Here is a 19,364-nt window from a genome sequence, read left to right as displayed (position 1 = left end):
AAATGAGGCCTCTGGTATTTTCACTTTTGACTGTAGTTATTAGAATGTTAATCCAGTGAATGTTGGGAGATTAAGGAATGAAAAATATTTTTTAATGATGTAACATCATCGCTGCTCTTCATTCACACAATGAAAATGATTTCTTTTTTATTTTGGGAAAAAAAGTGATATAAATAAAACAGTAACTTCACCTGAGGTCTCTCCCACCGGCTGGGTGAATGTGCACGGGGCATGAGGGTAGCAATAATGGCCACCAATATACGCCTTCTGAAGGACCACGTTGTCCTTCAGAGTCTTGTTCCGCTGGATGAGGTTCTGCACTGTGGGGTCATTCTTGTATGGTTGACCCTTGTGGTAACCTGTTACGGCAAATTGCAAACCGCACTGAACAACTCGTCGTCCCTTTAACTACAGACAGATGAGATTTAAGATCTGAATGGTGCCAACCTGTAATGAACATCTCTGTCTCGCAGCTACTGGTGAGGTAAGGCAAGGATCCTTCCACTTGACACACTCGCATCTGAGTGCAGACTAGGTAAGTCACTTAGGGAGAGAGAAGATTTTTTTTTTTTCACAAACTGAGATGATTTGCTCTAGACTTCAACAGAGGGAACATATGAGGCGTCATACTTGGCCATATATTGCCAAAGATTTCTGGCTGGGAGGAGGAAAACAATTCTAGGACAAAAGGATGCTCCGATGTGCCATCCACTGCGTGGACCCAGCGGAAAGACCAGTACTTCTCGGGGCCTGCAATAAAAGCAAAAAAAGGTAAATCAAACACCACAGCTATCAAACTCCACGGGATCCTTGGTTTGCAATGGTCCTGACACACAAGGTTTTGAGGAGATCAACGGTTTCTCAGTGACTATGACTTTATTACTGTGCCAGCACAGTTAGTAAGAGATTCCAACTTAGGTATGAATTCAAGTGTTGATCAAGTGTTTCTGGTAGGTTTGACAGCTCTCACCTGTGTTGCCTTTCCTTTTTACTCTTTCAACACGACCAACAAATGTCACCAAACCGATGATGTCACACACAGAGTTGTTGGGAAACGTTTCAACATCTGATCTGGAACAACGGAAATCTTAAATTAATCATGGCTAACAACACAAATGCTGAGGGGGAAAAAAAGCATTTTTGCATTTGCACAAACCCCCAAAAAGCATGTGTAGGTCTCAAGTACAAAGTACAGACAACCAACTGATTTGAGGTGAAATCACCTTGTGGCAAAGCGGTAGGACACATCAGGCAACGACCACTGAGGCTGAACATTCTTCGGTGGCACCACTGTGATAATTGAAGTTGGGTTGCGAGCGTTCAGGCAGATTTCTGAGAGATAAAAGTTCGAAGTGAAATCACACATGATTATTAGCACACCACCACTGGTCCAAAAGTCAAATTAAAGTCATATACACGGTTGAAAACAACTGTTACCAAGTTTAAGTGTGATGGAACACATACCAATTGAGGTGAACATCTTGATTCCATAATGGTCCATTTGTGGGCGTGAACGATTTGAATAACTCTGCTTAAGAGCATAATTCTGGATGTACAACACCGTTCCAACATTGAGCGAGTTGTAAAACTGTGGACAGAGCTCATTCCAAAGCACAAGAGACATGATGCCGCTCTGGTCTGCAACTTCAAAGTATGCCTAGAAGAAAATTAAGTAAAGGTCAGGTGGTATTCAAATGGATTACAGCGGAGGTGATGTGTTCTCAAACATTTTGGGCCCAGAGCCCCCTACGGGAGAGAAATATTTCCAAGGGCCCCTTCATCATCCAACACCAGTTAAACCTAAGTAGCTACCATGTGCAACACTAAATACCATATGATTTCTCCCTTTTTAAACATTTCAGCCTACTTATTCATGACCTGGTCAATATAAATGAACTTAACTAAAGGAAATAGAATTCAATATTTAACCATTGTTGCTACTTCACTTGGACAGCTTCCACTAACAACATGGCATCTTATCAGGAGGAGCTGGTTTACCAAAGCAAAGTCAGTGTTGTCAACTCAGCGATTTTAGTTTTGATAGGACAAAAAAGTTTTTTTATTGACCGCTGGGGAGTCGGGGACCTCAGTTTGTGAACCACTGCTGTGGGCTTAAACTCACCTGGTAGGGGAAATCAATCTTGGATCCGATCTTGCCATAATATCTCAATCTGGATTTCTGTAATATCTTCACCAGAAGAGGGAGGGGTTTGCATGTGCTCCTAAATGCTGACTCCAGGTTATTTATAAGAGAGATCCTGTTCACTGGTGGGCAATAGGACATTGGAGGTCATTAATACAATCTGCAGGCAGTGGTGTTGTTTAGGTGGGGAAGTCAAGGGGAACATACCAGTATAATTTTCTGGATCTCACCCTTCTGCCCCTCCACACACACACCCCCTTTTACACCCATGAAAGCAATTCAGTTCCCTTTGAACATTTTTCTGAGCCACCATTGAATGCCAATAACACAAACAACAGATGAGACAAACAGAAGTATGCTGAAAAAACAAGCAAAGCCTCCTGCAAGAGACAAAAAAACAAAAACAAAAAACTACAGTACAATTGAAGAGCAGTTTCGAAAAGTTTGGAGAGTGCAACATCAGTCCCTCTCGTGTGATATTGCTTAATAGTTTAGTTTTTTTTCAATACCAAATAAACAATTGATTAATAAAAAGAAATTGGGAAAATGTTCTTTACACTTTGATGCAAAATGAAATTGCATCAGATTATTTGATGGAATAATATATAGAATAATTGATTATAAATGTATTCAGTAGTGAAGCCCTAAATGGTCTATATTGGATTGGATTGGATTGGATCGCTTTATTGTCATTACACATTCATGCAACGAAATTATGGACTTAACAGGCTATATAGGACAAGTGTAAGAAAATTGATAAATATATAATGCTTGCTTTCAAATCAGAAAGTACAGTATTCACATTTGAGAGTCTGAAATCAGAGGAGTTTTAAAAATATATTTTGAATTGTACAAAACCTTTTTACTTTCCATTTTTGTCCAATAAGGCTACATACAAGAATTTTATTTTTTACAGAATTGTTATGTTCAGTGTTGCCATTGGACTTATTTAGGGTTTTACAATTTGGTATTTTATGCTCCTTTTCGGCCAAAACAGAAAGGAGCGTTTCAGTGCAAGACGGTGACCTTTTACTCATTAAGTCATACTCCTGAACAATTTGCATCTGCCCCACTTCTGATATGATGGCTGCGCCCCTGCATGCGGGTGTGAAAGCAGCATGACAGAGAACGCAGCATCTCACCGTCCAGCACTGGATCACGCGACGAGGGAGGCGCCGAGGTCCACACGTCCCCCTCTGGATACTCATTGTTCCACAGAGACAAGTAGTGTTTGCGGTTCAGCTCAAGGGGTACGTCGCTTTGGAGTAAGGTGCTCCTCTCCATGCCGCTTTTGACCAGAACAGGCAGTGTCCTCACATCCCGAATGTGAGACAGCAGCGAGGATTCACCCGAGCTGCACCTTAATTTTTCGATGCTGATGTAGCCGTGACCCAGTCTCCGCTCGTTATAAACGAACGAGCACTGCGCGATGATGATGTCTGAGCCTGTTCTAAGGCTATTGGTGTGAACCAAGTGATTTAAACTTGGGTGAAGGTAGCATTTGGCACGCCACACTCCGTCGGTGACAGTCACGTCGTAGCTGTAGCTCTCACACGGCTGTCCTTCACTTGGGTCGCACAAGTAGCGCTGAAGTGCGATGACAGCGACACACGCCGCCTCCTCTTCCTCCACATTTAGTTTACTATTTTGGCTGGTCGATAACTGGTCCATTGTCCTCCGAAGGAAAGACAGGCGAGGAATACTAGTCGAGGTCGATGAGGTATCATCCATTGCGAAAAAACAATCCAACAAATTGTTCGGTGCAGTGTAGTTCGTAAACTAGCTCAAGTTAGCTAACCTGATCGTTGTCTTTCAGTCTGTGAGATGCTGTTGCCGTGAGAAAGCACATATTCATGATAAACCACTCTATAATTTATCTTACTATAATAACCAAATAAACACGTATTCTACATTTTAATTCATTCAGTCAATTTGCGAACCAAGTTACACCTTCCCAGATAGCCAAGCAAAGTGGCTAACGTTACAAACAATGCCGGTGCTATATGATTACGTCATTCTTAAAATCGAACAGTCAACAAGTTCAACGAATAAATTACGTCCTCAAGTTATTCCTACCACTAATCGATCTTTTGGTCTGGTGGTACTGGCTGAGGAGGAGACGCGAACAAAAATTCCTTCATTCAAATTCCCCGCTTGCTTGGCAGTTGGGATAGCAAGGAGAGTCGGAGGAAGTTGACGTCATTCACGCGACAAATGAACTTCTGTAGTTTCAGAATATCAATGATTGTATTTGTAGTTCTTTTTTTTAAATGACTGAATAACATTATTAAGCTCTGTAACCACACTACACTGCCTAAACGTCTCTTTTTGGATTGAATTGCTTTTTTAAACCATGTTATTATGTTTTATTGTTTAGCCATTTTAAAAATGTATTTACAGTATTGTTTATTGGCTTCCATTTTCAGATGAAAACGCCATCTCTCAAAGTGCCATGTAACCTAGTGGATTATAGTAGACCATTCACCCAGCTCTTTGTTGCATAATACACACTGAAAATAGCTATTTTTGCAGAGCACCGTACATATTACGTTTAGGTGCAACTGTATAATATCACACTGACAGTTTGGTGGTACACTCACCTGACTTGGGTGAAGGCCCCTTTGCTACAGTTCCCATTCAGTTACAGTGTGAATGTTCATCTGACTCTAAATTTGCCCAGACACTGTCCATCTTTCACCCTTAGTCATCTTGGATAGGCCCCAGCACACCAAAAACCTGAAGAGGATTAGCCATATAGAAAAGGGAACCGTTTTTTCAAATATGATGCAATGCTTTATTACGCCCATTCTTATAAATTACAAAGATGTGAATTTACATTGCACAACTAGTGACAGTTTTCAATGTGAATAAATTAGCTTGGTTTGCATTTACATTCTTGTTGCTGTCAACATGACACCTTTAACAAAAACATTGAATGTATGCATTTATTTTATAATTCTACGAAACCATGTATCCTGCTCTTTTAAAATGAATGCACCACTTACAGAGGAGACTTACAATTTATAAGCGTGAGTGACACAATTTCCCAATACACAAATCAGCATGTTGTTGGCCAACATTTGCTTCCTGAAGAACAGGAAGCGAGTTTCGACAATCGTGTGAAAACTGAAACAACTAAACAATACACTTTTTTCTTCCCAACTGAAATCAGTAAGCAAAAAAAAAAATTCTGAAATATATAAACTCAGACATGCCGATACTCTTAAGGGCACTATAATTACGGTAGAGATAGACAAAAAAAGAAACTGAAATTAAAGTTATTCGACATTTGTAACCAAGCAGAACAACAACGTGTACTCTGCATGTAAGCATACAATAGACAGGACGTACTGTACTGGCTCCTCCCACCTCTGAAAAACTACAATCCCACAATACTTTGCGCCTGGAAACATTTCTTGTCTACGTGGGAAGGGAAGCATCCTGACCGCGGACATAAACAAATATTCAACGGGCTTGATGTGTGTCCTGCGCTGGAGGTAACCGTGGCATGACAGGAGCATTTTGGAAGCGATCCCGCTGACGCTTTTTAAACATGTGGCTCAAACCCGAAGAAATACTGCTGAAAAACGCCTTTAAACTGTGGGTTACCGAGAAGGATAATGAATATTTCGTGCTTCAAAGGAGGCGAGGGTATGGTGAAGGTGGCGGAGGCTTGACAGGTAATGTTCACGGGTATGTTTTCATCGATCGCATGTTTGGCAGCTGTTGTGTTTTAAGATACTAAGTTGGTATTAGGCTCACGAGTCACGAATGGCCAAAGCTTTTCATCTTTGTCGTATTTGCCTGCCCGAGAAAGAAACGACAGTGTGCTACTGTATACAGTAGCATGCTAGAAATGTACTGCAACAGGTTTAGAGCTAAATAGTGAAACGGTGGCGTGCCCTAAACGTTGTTCTCTGCCTGTCAAAAAGTGTAGTTTGTTATAGCATATAGTTGCCTGTTTTGCATGGAACAAAGTGCAGGGGTGTTTACACTGTGGATTTCATTTCGAGCTGGCTGGCCTGCAGCAATGCTTCAGGTTAGCTTGAATAATTATAGACTAAGAGCATGATTGCACACCATCTCTGAGAATGAATAATTTATCTTGCATTGGTTTAGCAAAAAATGACGTGTAAAAGCTTGTTGTTTAGAGCCCCAGGTCACTTTGTGTTGACATCACTTAGGGGTGAAAAGTTTTCAAATCAGTGGTTGGTAAGCAAGTGTACTTACATGAATATTACTCAAATAAAAAGTAGTCCTCCCAATAACAAAGGAAGTCAAATTCAGCCACAATAAATTGTTTTCAGTTACATGTTTGGACGTGTGGAACAGCACAATATGCTCACCAGACAAAGATGATTGATTTTATTTTCATATACTGTACGTGTATTTTCATAAACCAATTCGATTGAATTAAACTTTGACAGGTGAATTCACCCAAATGTATAAGCAATGATTACACCAGTTTGCTTTTTTTTTCAGCTTATACCTCTTTTCTTACGCAAAACAATTTGAGTTCTACCAACATCCATCATTATATTCTGTTTTAAAATCCCTGTAATCACAGACTTGCAGCCTGGACAATAAATCTGTCAGCAAATGTCTACACGCTTTGATGTTGTCTTGCTATGACATTCTGCATCTTAAACAAGGACAAGCAGAATCTTATTCAGAGCAGTAGGACTCCATCCAGCCATATGAAATATGTTTCCAGTATAATCAATTTTTAGACTTTACTACTGCCAGCGTTTCACTTTTTGTAACCCTTGTGTGACAAATGAATGAAAGTAATGTATGGTGTTTTCCATGAAGGATAATACATCCCAGCTGCCTGCTTTCATGAGAACAGAGGTTAGTCACTAACTAGTATAACAGCGACAGTTGAATGCAGCAGCTGACGCGCTCTACAACTCAAGAGCCTTTCTTATCTCAAGCATCTTTCCGGGGGGGTATGTCTATTCTGTACCGTGAGATGACCTCTGTTGCCTCCCAATGAGAGCATGATGGTGTATTGTGTTTTTGTAACACTTGAAATTCTTTAACGGCACCTGGAACATACGAGAGGTCATTTAAGCAAGCCCAGTTAAAATCTGGAGTCTGTCCATCTACTTGTTAATCATTAATGGAGGGTGTGTGAGAGAGAAGCCTTAAAGTGCCAGATGTGGTAGTTGCGTATCTCTGACGTAGAGTCCAGAATCACATTCCACCCTGTCAGAGCCACAATCTGACTGCCAAAGAAGGGAAGATGTCCTACGCGCTATACAGACCAATGCTTGACAGAAACATAGTCAACATTTGAGATGTTGTTAGTCCCAAACGATAGTTGACAAAGACGATATCACAATAATGAGAGTACAGCTGTGATTTAAGTAGTAATTGTCTCATGTAGCCCAAAATTGCATGTAGTGTGGAGACATGCATGGGGGTCATGCAGTGTTGCTTAAAAATATCATTGTGATTTATGATGCAGGTCTCCTTGTGGGAACGTTGGACACAGTACTGGACTCCACATCCAAAGTTGCTCCTTTCCGCATACTGCATCACACGCCGGATTCACAAGTGTATTGGTCGATAGCATGCGGTATAAGCTTGTAATATCATTCCATTATTGCTGAATTTGAACTTTTAAATTCAGTAAAGAAAAGGGTAAAACACCTTTGGTGCTGTTTGTAAGCTATATTTCCTTCTGTTGTGTCAGGCGTCACAAAGGACGAGATATTCCAGCACTGGGATTGGCTGCAGCAGAATATCATGAAGACCCTTTCTGTTTTCGACTCCAGCGAGGACATCACCAGCTTTGTGCAGGGCAAGATCAGAGTATGAAATCTTGAGGACAAGATGCCCACTTTACTCTATAGACATGTTCAGACTCATTATAAGACATGTATCACGGTACTGTACAAATGTTGTATTTCTCAGGGTCTGATTGCTGAAGAAGGGAAGACGTCCCACGTGCTGGAAGATGATCCTGAGAAATTCAGAGAGGCATACTTGAGGTTCGAGAACTGGTTTGCGCTGCCACAGGAGGAGAAGCTGGTCACGTACTATGCCTGTAGTTACTGGAAAGGCAAAGTGCCCTGCCAGGGTTGGCTCTACCTCAGCACCAACTTCCTCTGCTTTTATTCCTACCTGCTGGGAGCTGAGGGTGAGAAAAGGCTTTGTTGTTTGCTTACATAAGCAGTGACATCCTTTATTTAACCCCAAGACCTTGTTCAGTTTTACTACCCTTTCAGCTTGCTTCATGGGCATTTTTGTCCACAAACATACTGTATTTTGAAGGTTTTTTACATTTCTCTTACTACAAAAAATTTTGAACTAATGTCAATTTTTTTGTCTTTCGTATAAATATCCATTATGGTAATTTCTCAAGAATATCATGCACTCATTTGATGCATGCCCCCACAAAATCAAATATATGTCTTTGTAATAATGTATTATCTCTCCCAATTTGCTGGTATCCATGCTCAAAAATGCCACTCCTTGGTGTGAGACGAAACCACTCTGTCGTGACTTCATAAAAACAAAAAAGAAAAAAAAGTCCTGGATAGGGTTAAGCATTGTAAAAATTACCATGTTGCTAAAAAGACGCGCTTTGGAAAACATTTCTTGCCACGTCGGCCACTTTGATACAAAATACGACATCGGGTCAGACATATTTTCCATTTCCGGAAAAATCCATTTGCAAGGCCGTCATGATGCTTGGTGAGTCATAACATTCGACATTACACTTCTCAACTATTATGATCTAGCAGAAAATATGAAAAACAAGCCATGAGTCTAGAATGAAAGCCATTTTACTTTTTTACATAATGTAAACATTTAAAGGCAGCATGTTCATATTTAAATTCTGCCATTATGATGATAGGTTAATAATTTATTTTCTATTTTGATTGCATCGTTAGTGAAACTGGTCATCTCCTGGGACGAGATCTGGAGGTTGGAGAAAACTTCAAATGTCCTCCTGACTGAGAGCATCCATGTGGTGGCTCACGGGGAAGATCACTATTTCTCCATGTTGCTGCGCCTTAACGAAACGTTCGTCATCATGGAGCAGCTCGCCGACTACTCCATTAAGCGCCTTTTCGATAAAGACGCCTTTGAAAGAGAGCGAGCACTCTCAGACCCGCTGCAAATTACCAAGAGGTGCTGTCTTTCTGCCCATTATGTCTTGAGTCAGATAGTGTTTTAAAAAAATCCATCCATTTATTTTAACCTATATAGTAACAGAAATGACGCGACACTTTTTGCCGTTTGGCCTTCATGGCAGTTTGTTGTCTGATTCAAAATTGTTCACCGTACAATGGTATTCGTCCACAATACAACCAAAGAAGAGCAGTCCACCATGTCACAACTAACCTCAATCACAGTGCGAGAAACACCGCCCACTCGCTGGCAGCAAAACACTTTGTTCTGCCCACTTAGTCTCAATAGGCAACACTACACATACATTGAAACAGCCTTACAAATTGCCTGCCTTATACTAAGCTAAATATTTCAGGCTGCTTTCAAAATGCCTCTTAAGACGACATATTGGGAAAAGTCACACTAATTTGAATTGTTGTTTTGTTAAACATAAGTGTTCATGATATTTTTTATGACATTTTTTTCCCCCTCCCACAGAGGCCTAGAGGCTCACGCAAAAAGTGAGCAGTTCCGGACATTTTTCAGGCTACCCAAAGAGGAAAATCTGTTAGAAGTGCATGAGAGTTTCCTGTGGGTGCCTTTCAGCCATTTTAATACACTTGGCAAGATCTGCCTTTCTGAGAACTACTTATGTTTTGCCAGCCAGGACGGGAGCCAGTGTCACATCATCATTCCGATGCGCGAGGTAGAACATACACGGCTTCACTTGATTTATTTCCATGCTGACACTTCCTTCCGCCGCACGTAATTTGATGAAATTACTTTCTGGCTGGCCAACGCCACCATCATCCAGGTCGTAAATGTTGAGAAGCCAGATTCCAGCAGCCGTGCTTTAACAGTGTACGTGCGCGGGAAACGGGCCCTCCGATTCACTGAAGTGCGGGACTACCAGCGTCTGGCAACAACAATCCGCAGCAGATGTGGGATTAGTCCTAGCCCACAGCACTCAGCCTCAGCAGAGGTAACAAGTCTTGATTGTTATAAATGTACAGGCGTTGTTTTCTAACGTCAAAAATGATTCCGTCCTTGTCACTAAGGTCATCCGAGGCGAATGTCAGTCGCTCATCAACCACTTTGAGGACAACCCAGAGGACGTGACAATGATGGTGGGCCAGAAAGACAGCAGCAAGGCAGTAAGCACTGAAGCGCTTATGACGGTTTTCCACCCCCAGGATGTTGAAAACCTTGACCCCAAAATGGTATGGAACAAACACACAGGACATTTAGAACAACATTACTAATGACTGATGGATGTGGAAAAAAGTAATGTATATAACTATGGGGTGATTGAAAAGAAACTCATTTTAAAGTTTGTGTCTGAGTATTTAATGTTTTTTTTTTTCTTTTTATGTGCATCTGTTTTTTTAATGTATGACAATTTAAGTAACCGTGTGGTGTAGGATTACTTTGGATTTTGTGGGTCCGTACATTGTTTGTGATACCTTGAGTGCCAAAAGGTGACTTACCAAAATGCAAGATGAAATCTGGCTAGTTATCCGTGCTTGGGAGAATGTTGAAAAAATGTCATTCTCATTCATGATGCGGCAGGACTTCCACATTTTGCTATTGTTCATGAATGGCAGTGGTGGCATAAGTGGCGAGTCAGGAGTCCTCTGACGTTTTTTTTTTTGAATTAAAACCTAATTTCTATCCTACCTTTACTCTAATATTAATTTTAGGGGGGTAAAAAATGAATACATTGAAAGGTAAGCTCAAAAAAGTGATGAATAAATAGAAATGAATCCATCCTTTATACTGTAAGTGTTTTAGAATAGGGCATTTTCAACCACCCCATTTATCGACTGAAGTATTGAGACACATTTTGAAGTATTGAGACACATTTTGATGAATGCATGAATCAATCAGGAGCTAAACGAAAATGTTGGGTAAAACACTTTAATGCCAGAATTCTTATCCTCATGATCAACAGCTTAAAGAGAAGATGAAGGAGCAGTCTTGGAACATCCACTTTTCGGAATATGGCCGTGGCACAAGTATGTTCTTCACCAGGAAGACACGTGACTTGATTGTCCGTGGAGTTCCTGAAGCCTTGAGAGGAGAGCTGTGGATGCTTTTTTCAGGTTTGTTTTTTTTTGTATAACACCAAATGTATTTCTCACACTCGTGTCATAATAATCTTTCTTACTATTAATCGTTTTTGACGCGCTGTGATGAATAAGGAGCCGTAAACGACATGGCAACTCACCCTGGCTATTACACGGAGCTGGTGGAACAGTCTCTGGGCACGAGCACGCTGGCTACAGATGAGATTGAGAGAGATCTTCATCGCTCTCTGCCAGAGCATCCTGCCTTTCAGAGTGATACAGGAATCTCCGCCCTACGCAGAGTCCTCACCGCATACGCCTATCGAAACCCGAAAATTGGCTACTGCCAGGTAAAGTCTCTCCACATTATATATATATATAGCTGTTTGAGGATCATTATATTCTTTTTTGATTTAGCTTTTGTTTTGAATTCATTAGAGTGCACATTTGCCAGTAAGTGGATGTATTGTTTATATTTGTAAACAAAACGAAGGTGCATTCAATTATACTTTCCCATGACAAATTTCGAGCATTTATTAAAAGGCTGAGGTGCTCTGAAAAATGCACACACAGCACACATTAATAGTAACCTTTCAAGGGACACAAGGGTGCTTAATACCAGTAATTTTCTGAGAGCAGTTCAGTCAAAAAGTGACTCATTTCTCTTACTCAGGCCATGAACATTCTGACCTCCGTGTTGCTGCTCTATGCCAAAGAGGAGGAGGCCTTTTGGCTATTAGTTGCTGTCTGTGAGAGGATGTTACCAGATTATTTCAACCGAAGAATTATAGGTGAGAGAGGGGGCTACACACACACACACACACACACACACACACACACACACACACACACACACACACACACACACTGCTACTTGCTTTTTATATCGAGGAAGTTGGAAGATCAACGTAACAATTAATCGAATGATTAACTTGGGTGACAGCACGCTGACTTTGTTTCTTCAGGGGCTTTGGTCGACCAGGCTGTTTTTGAGGATCTGATTCGAGAGAACCTCCCCCAGCTGGTGGAGAATATGATGGACCTGAGTTTCTTCTCGTCCGTTTCGTTGTCCTGGTTTCTCACCCTTTTCATCAGTGTGCTGCCCATCGAAAGCGCTGTGAATGTGGTGGACTGCTTTTTCTATGATGGCATCAAAGCCATTCTACAGCTCGGCCTGGCCGTGCTTGATTACAACATGGAAGCTCTGATCAGCTGCCACGATGATGCTGAAGCGGTTACCATCCTCAACAAGTAAGCGTCAGCCAGGCTGTGCCACTCTATCGCTAGTGCTACTCAGAGTTCACATTGAAATGTTTTTATTTTCAATTTGCTCTTGAGATTTTTTGATAGCGTGACAAACAAAGACAGCCCATTGCCACCAACAGTGCAGCAGGCCCCTGTAGCCAACAACGACAAATCAAAGCACTTAAACGTGGACATCAGCGAACTGATCCGAGACGCCTATGAGGTACTGCAGTATTTTTTTTTCCCTTACAGATCCAATTTATTGAGTTTTTGAATTCATTTTCTCTTTAGAAATACGGCAGCATTCGCGCAGAGGAGGTTGAGAGTTCACGAAAGAGAAACAAGCTTTTTGTGATCCAGACACTGGAGGACACAACCAAGCAGAATGTCGTAAGTGGACACTATTTAGTGTTCCCTCACTATTTCGCCGTTCACCTACTACTATACCGTAAAAATGAAATGTTGATAGGGACTGTTTGTTTTGATCTGTTTTTACACCATACATACTCGTTTTAATGGCCTTGCCTTTGGTAAAGGAGAGCCAATGCTATTTTTAGCCATTTATTGAACACAGAATGAACATTAAAACACCATAGCACACTAGCTCAAGAGCTGTGGTCGATCGCAGCACACACACACACACACACACACGCACACACACACACACACACACACACACACACACACACACACACACACTTAAAAAAATAAATGTTTTCAAAATGTGTCTGCGGTCTTTAGAAAGTGTATTTTACTGTGTTTATAGCCTGATAGCCTCTTGAATATAACAGTAATGATGGGGTTCTTTGCAGATTCGCGTAGTGTCCCAAGAAGTCAAATTTACTCCCGCCCAACTTGACGATCTTTACAATTTGTTCAAAGTGAGTGACACACATTGCTTTCCTCGAAAAAGCAAATACACCCTGTCTCTTAAGTGCAGTCAGCATTCCAATTATGTTGTTTCAGAGGCAGCATTTTCTTAGCTGCTACTGGACAATGAAAAGTCCGGCACTGCTTCACCACGATCCGAGTCTGGCCTACTTGGAGCAGTACCAGCTGGGCTTCCAACAGTTCAGTGTGCTCTTCTCCCTGCTGGAGCCTTGGGCTTTTTGCACCAACAAGAGCACTCTTTCTCTGTGGGTTTTCCGCTTAATCGATGAGAACCAAGATGGCCTAGTCAACTTTAAAGAGTTCTGTTGTGCTCTTGGTGAGTGTTCACACCTCCTTTGTCACAAATGCAGACAGCTCCTAAGACTGGATCCCCTCACTTCAGTAACATGATGCTTCATCTCCTGCAGATAATTTGTACTGTGGATCTTTCACAAATAAACTAAAGTTCCTCTTCAAGCTGCATCTACCACCAGGTAAGTGATATGTCTGAATTACACGGGTATTTATCTGAGCAAATGCCTTGAGGCACCCTCCTTTAATTCATTCGCTAGGTAAGCAAGCTTACTTCCGAATTGCTATTTTACACCTCCGAATCGCAAGTGTAGTTTAGCAAATCATTCATTCAACAGAGAAGGATGATCTGCATGACGTCTGCGCTGAGTGATTGAAAGCAGCATCAAGAATAGTCTTTGGGGTAAAATGTTTTTGCTCTGGTAACAACCGCTGTCTGGAACTGTGAGGGCATTTTTGTTCTCTGTGCCATGAGGAAGACTATTTGAAATTATGATTTACAACTGGGCAGAAATACTCACATGATGTATGTGTGTGAGAGAGAGACAGACAGTCGCCAAGGACAGTTAAGTCCTCTCATGACCAGTTTCAGACCTCGGAGCAATATCAGGATGCATTCTCAGCGGCGCAGCTGATGATGGTCCGCATTGATTTTTGCAAGTGGATAAAAAAACGACTGCTGGAGATGGATCCAGATACTCACCTCAACAAGGAAGTGAAATAATGTACGACACAATAAGGAGAAAAAGCTGAGCCGCACCTGACTTTTGAGCCAGGTGGCGGGGTACACCCTAGACCGGTTACGAGTAAAGGCACATATTGACAAAACAACCATTCTTCCATCCATCCATTATCCAAACTGCTTACCCTCATGAGCGTCACGGGCGTACTGCAACCTATCCCAGCTGCTTTTATTAGTCCCGCAAGAGAAATTCCAAATCACCACGTGTGGTGTATTTGATGCAGACAAGTAAACATGCATTGTGTGACTGTTTTGACTGCACTTTTGCTTCGCTAATGCTCAACTGTTTTTTTCATCTTTTCTCTCAGTACGCTTACAGTCAGTCTCTTCTAGCTTTCACAGGTAGTCCTTTGCACGTACAAGAACAAAGACTCCCAAAGTTTTTTGCGACGACAGAGGGCTCTCCTCACTTGAGTAGACTTCCTGGTTAGCGTCTTGACTGCTTTTTCTCTCCTTCAAGTCTGACTTTTCCCTTTCCCTGAATTTTCACCCTTCCTTCTAATTGATTTTTCTCTGGGCAATTTTCTTAATGTGGTTTTGCTCACATTTAGCCCTTGTATTACAGATTTTGATCTTCCAGAAGATGGTGTGATTAAGAAAAGTCCTGAAAGAGGTACTTTAACAGTCATATACAGTCAAAGGCTTTGTGCAAATACCAAAATCTTCCCTGTGTGTGTGAGACACTAATTGTGTGTTTGTGTCATTTTAAGGGCGAGGGAAAGTAGACCTCCAGGCCTACCTAAAACAATGGCAGAATGAAATACTTCGAAAAGAGGAAACTATCAAGGACCTTCCTAGAATTAATCAGGTAATTCGCTTCACTTGTTTGTTTACATCGGCCTATCAATTCATTTTCAAAAATAGGCAGCTCAGGAAAAAATAAGCGGTCAGTTAATTTCACACTTCATGCATAGGCACGCACTCCAGTGATCCAAATATTTGTGTAAAGAGTACCAGTATTGATTCTTCATATTACCAATGCATCGACAAGAACTTCCACGGACAGTGGCAAAAATCTGCGGAAGAGTGGAAGCTGCTACAGCTGCAAAGGGGGACCAACAACAATATAATTCTCTTCATTTTCTTTTTTCCTTGAGACAGTCTTGTCCCACTATTTTTCAGTTCATCGTTCGCAGTCGCACCACTGCTATATCACTGACTTTCACACTAATTCTGGGGTTTTACAGTGTACTTACTTACTAAAATGCCCTTTATCGGCAAAGTAAGTCACAATCACTGATGCACTTTTCAACGTTAATAATACAGTAACAGGAAGATCACAATGAGCGCACTCATGCAGAAGCTGCTGTTGGCCACAGCCCTCGCCCAGACACAGAGTGTATTGTCTCATACAATCCTTGCTCTATTTCTTTAGGATTAACCTGGGGAAAAAAAAAATTGTTCCACAAAGTGAAAAAGTTACTCCTCAAGATTGATTCGCAAAACTCCTCCGTAAAGACAAAAAATTACGTTCAGCTTTTTCACAGTATGTTCAAAAGATGTCTTGGCAATTCCATTATGTGGTCCCCAGATCACAGATTAGGTTTCTGTACACTGTGGTGTCACCATCGAGTGCATATTTATCTAAGTACCGGTATGCTTTATTCTTTCTTTTCAAATCTCAGGCTCAGTTCATACAGTTCTCCAAGACATTGTACAACATTTTTCATGGCGATCCAGAGGAGGAGTCCCTGTACCGCGCTGTGGCCCACGTAACCAGCCTCCTTTTGAGGATGGAGGAGGTGGGCCGGAGGCTGCAGGAGCCCAGCAGCCCGCCTGCGTCCTTAAAGCCCAACCCTGCAGACGGGGAGGACGAAGCTCCTCTCACACCCAAAAACTCTGACACTCCCAGTCCCCAGGAAGCGGGGCCTGACCTCTCTGGGGCGGACTGGTCTTTTTCGTTTGAGCAGGTCCTTGCGTCACTGCTCAACGAGCCAGAAATAGTCAGCTTCTTTGACAGACACGTTGACATTCAGAGTAGAGTGAAGCTAGCTCAAGTGGCTCAGCTGAAGCTAACAGGAAATAGCAAGTGATTGAATAGATTAATATAACAAACAAGGATTAGCGGATGAAGGGTAAAAAGGGCTGACATGCATAATCCTTAAATGGTTTTCAAGGTGCATGCAGACAGGAGGCATCAACTCCTGTATTGTTCACCAAGGGATATTCCTGTGCCACTATTTTCTTGTACGTGTATGTCAATCGACAGTGTTTAACACTCATAATGTTGAGTTTCTTATTGCTCATTCTGCAGATTTCACAGACAGTCTCCCATTTCCAGATTGCACCCAACCAGAATGACATGGGGCCCATGCAATATAGCTAATGTATACAAGACATAAAGTAGTGTTTATGCTACGGTGTTTAAAAATGGTAGAAGACATTGTTCTATAACTTTCCAATGTCTTACTGACCTTCATATCAACCTAGTGCAAATCAGCCCCATTGTGCTGGTAACGCTTATGAGCGATGCGATGTACTGTATATACGCTTGGCTGAAGTGTGTTGTCCTGTAAACCTGTTTGGAGAAGAAGCATCCTGTCATTTGTTTCTTCATTTGCAACACTCACTGTCAGTACAGTGTAGCTAGTACCCCTGCACCAGTATCGCCAGTGCGGTGCTTCAAAGGAGACTCAACTCGTTCTGACTAGTAGCTCAGTAGAGAGCTGCTTCGAATGGATTTTGAAAGATATTTTACTTCAAATCTCAGGGTGCAATTTGTATTCATTAAAATGTATATTATCCTGAGAGAAATAATTGGAAGTTTGACTGAGTTAAACATTATTATTGTGAAGCATGTGTAGCACTTTTGCAACATTTTGATGCACGCCTTCAACAACATGCAAAGTGTGTGTTGTTTTCTCTTAATCTATGCTTTTGCTGCTTGCGTCCCAATGACTTGTTGCTCATTGTTGGAGATTATGCCTACACGTCGGAGGCGTTCAGGTCAAAAGGTTCTGGATGCTTGTGTTCTAGATGTTCTTCTCTTGGGGCCATACACGCATACACATGTTTTTTTTTAAGTTGTTCTTGTTGCACAGGAAAAGACTGTTCTAGAAGTGATTTGACTGTCAGTGATTTTTTTTTTTTGAGTGTCATTTCTGATAGCATTTGCCAAGTGTAGTCTATAGTGCGATTGTGAGTACAAACCAGCATCACCTTTGAAAACTGATGATCAATGTTTACTCATGTCAAAGAAAACAATGCATACTATAGACTACTTTGATGACATCGGTTAATAAAGCCGAAAGCCATATTCATTATTCCAGTATGATGGCTTTCTCGATGCATTTAAATAGTTAAGTTATACAACAGATAAGACTTAAACCTAAATGATAAACTCTGAATATATTGAAATGATTTAAAAGATAGATATTAAATGTATTTTTGTTATACAACTGTCTGTAACAAGAATGTATTTTTTACAAATATGCTCGTCTTGTTTTGCCCAAATGTGAGAACTGAAATGCATTGTGGATGTTTTCAGACTAACTTCCTGTGAGACATTTGACATTTTCATTTTGGTTTATTTCCTCTGTCGCACATTTCAAAAGAACTGCTTTTATTTTGGTCAATGAAGGGGAAAAGTAGCCAGGCATTGATTCACATGACTGCTTTGTAGGGAGTTTTTTTTTTTTTTTAACAAAAGGGTAAATTTGAAAATCCTGATGAGTTCTATTCTATTTGATGCATTCAGTTATATGTGCAGTTATTGTCTGCTGCATTTGACTTGTGACATTTCTTGCTCTTTTTTTCAGTTATTAATGTTGTTCCAAAGTAATAAAGAGTAAAGAGTGGTCAATCTTTAAATTATATGGTTTGAATCCTTCTTAGTTCCTCGATTCACTGGCCATAACACTTGCTTAATATGAGATCCAACACGTGGGCGACAGCATACTGCAACAAGCCCTATTGGAATCTAAACATTATATTTTCTAGTTACTTTGCCCTTTATTTAACCAATTAATACTGTAGTGGGAACGTTTTTAAATGATTTGATAATTTTAGATTTGTCTTTTTTTTTAATCACAAAAAATGGCATTTCAACATAAATATTATTTTGTGTAGCAACCTGGCCTCCTTAAGAGCTCTCCAACTGTTCATATCAGTCATAGAATCCAAAATAATCCTTTTGTGAAATGAAGGAAAAGCAAAACCCTGCACGAGATTCCTTGGACAACCTTTATGAAATGGATATTCTTTCCAAAGGCAGCACAGAAGAAGTGGTCAAATTCCATTTTGTGGAATGAATAGAAACAGCATCGTAAGAAATATCAACATATGATATCATGTCATAAAGCTGTGAAGATTCACCAAGTTCTATTAAGCATACAGTCTGTGTCTGTGATTTACAAACATCAACGTGACTTGGTGACTTGATGATCACAGCGCTATTCTTGAACTGAGGTTTGGTTGCATCAACCCAAAATTCATCGCCTCAACCCTGTCATCTCCACTCACTTTCACTTTGAGAGGTGATTTGAATCTTTCTCACCATCTTGAATGAATGAAAAGATGATCAAATTTGTCAAGTTTTGCTCTGGTCAGAGGCTTGAAAAATATTGACATCATCTGGCAGGAGAAGTTTGAAATCTGATTGGTTAAAGAAATAGTCTTTTTGCTAATTCAGTATACGTTATGTTGCATCGACTCACACTTGATATTCTGAAGGTCCTGGGCAGATTAAGAGATGCGTCAGAAAGGTTTTAAAACACGTGTCACAAAAGATTTGTTTCAACCCAAACAACTGACTACAAGTTTTCCTCTGTTGAGGTTCCTGGAAGAATCCTTGCAACAGCGCATGAAAACATAGCAGAGAAGGCTGGGGGGATTCTCTGCAGTTTGGATTTTGGCTGAAACCTGA

General features: G+C 40.9%; 2 protein-coding genes across 5 annotated transcripts; one reads left to right on the top strand and one right to left on the bottom strand.

Moving 5' to 3' along the window:
* Positions 1-33: 33 nt before the first annotated feature.
* LOC109512530 (uncharacterized protein CXorf57-like) lies at positions 34-4,435 on the bottom strand. Its single transcript, XM_019864353.1, has 8 exons — positions 3,286-4,435; positions 2,123-2,265; positions 1,465-1,657; positions 1,224-1,332; positions 971-1,071; positions 631-750; positions 448-543; positions 34-359 (listed from the first exon to the last, which is right to left on the bottom strand). The coding sequence occupies exons 1-8, from the start codon at positions 3,872-3,874 to the stop codon at positions 148-150; spliced, it is 1,563 nt and encodes a 520-aa protein (XP_019719912.1). The 5' UTR covers positions 3,875-4,435; the 3' UTR covers positions 34-147.
* Positions 4,436-5,549: 1,114 nt separating this feature from the next.
* On the top strand, positions 5,550-18,310 carry tbc1d8b (TBC1 domain family member 8B). 4 transcript variants are annotated; one of them, XM_019864349.1, is made up of 21 exons: positions 5,550-5,823; positions 7,614-7,724; positions 7,842-7,960; positions 8,063-8,288; positions 9,046-9,286; positions 9,764-9,971; positions 10,080-10,247; positions 10,324-10,485; positions 11,217-11,367; positions 11,467-11,681; positions 12,005-12,122; positions 12,297-12,582; positions 12,670-12,799; positions 12,868-12,966; positions 13,389-13,457; positions 13,543-13,783; positions 13,875-13,940; positions 14,834-14,926; positions 15,066-15,113; positions 15,211-15,308; positions 16,126-18,310. In XM_019864349.1, exons 1-21 carry the CDS (start codon positions 5,697-5,699, stop codon positions 16,531-16,533), a joined length of 3,384 nt encoding a protein of 1,127 aa, XP_019719908.1. In that variant the 5' UTR covers positions 5,550-5,696; the 3' UTR covers positions 16,534-18,310. The 4 variants fall into 4 exon arrangements, with proteins under 4 accessions (XP_019719908.1, XP_019719911.1, XP_019719910.1 ...); XM_019864351.1 differs by having other exon boundaries at positions 5,552-5,640; XM_019864350.1 differs by having other exon boundaries at positions 5,740-5,836.
* The last annotated feature ends 1,054 nt before the right edge of the window (positions 18,311-19,364 follow it).

This window comes from Hippocampus comes, unplaced genomic scaffold, assembly GCF_001891065.2.
Source record: "Hippocampus comes isolate QL1 unplaced genomic scaffold, H_comes_QL1_v1.1 scaffold57, whole genome shotgun sequence".
In the NCBI taxonomy this organism is placed as follows: Eukaryota; Metazoa; Chordata; class Actinopteri; order Syngnathiformes; family Syngnathidae; genus Hippocampus; species Hippocampus comes.
The sequence above is the reverse complement of the archived record's forward strand: the minus strand, read 5'-3'. Positions and strand labels throughout refer to the sequence as shown.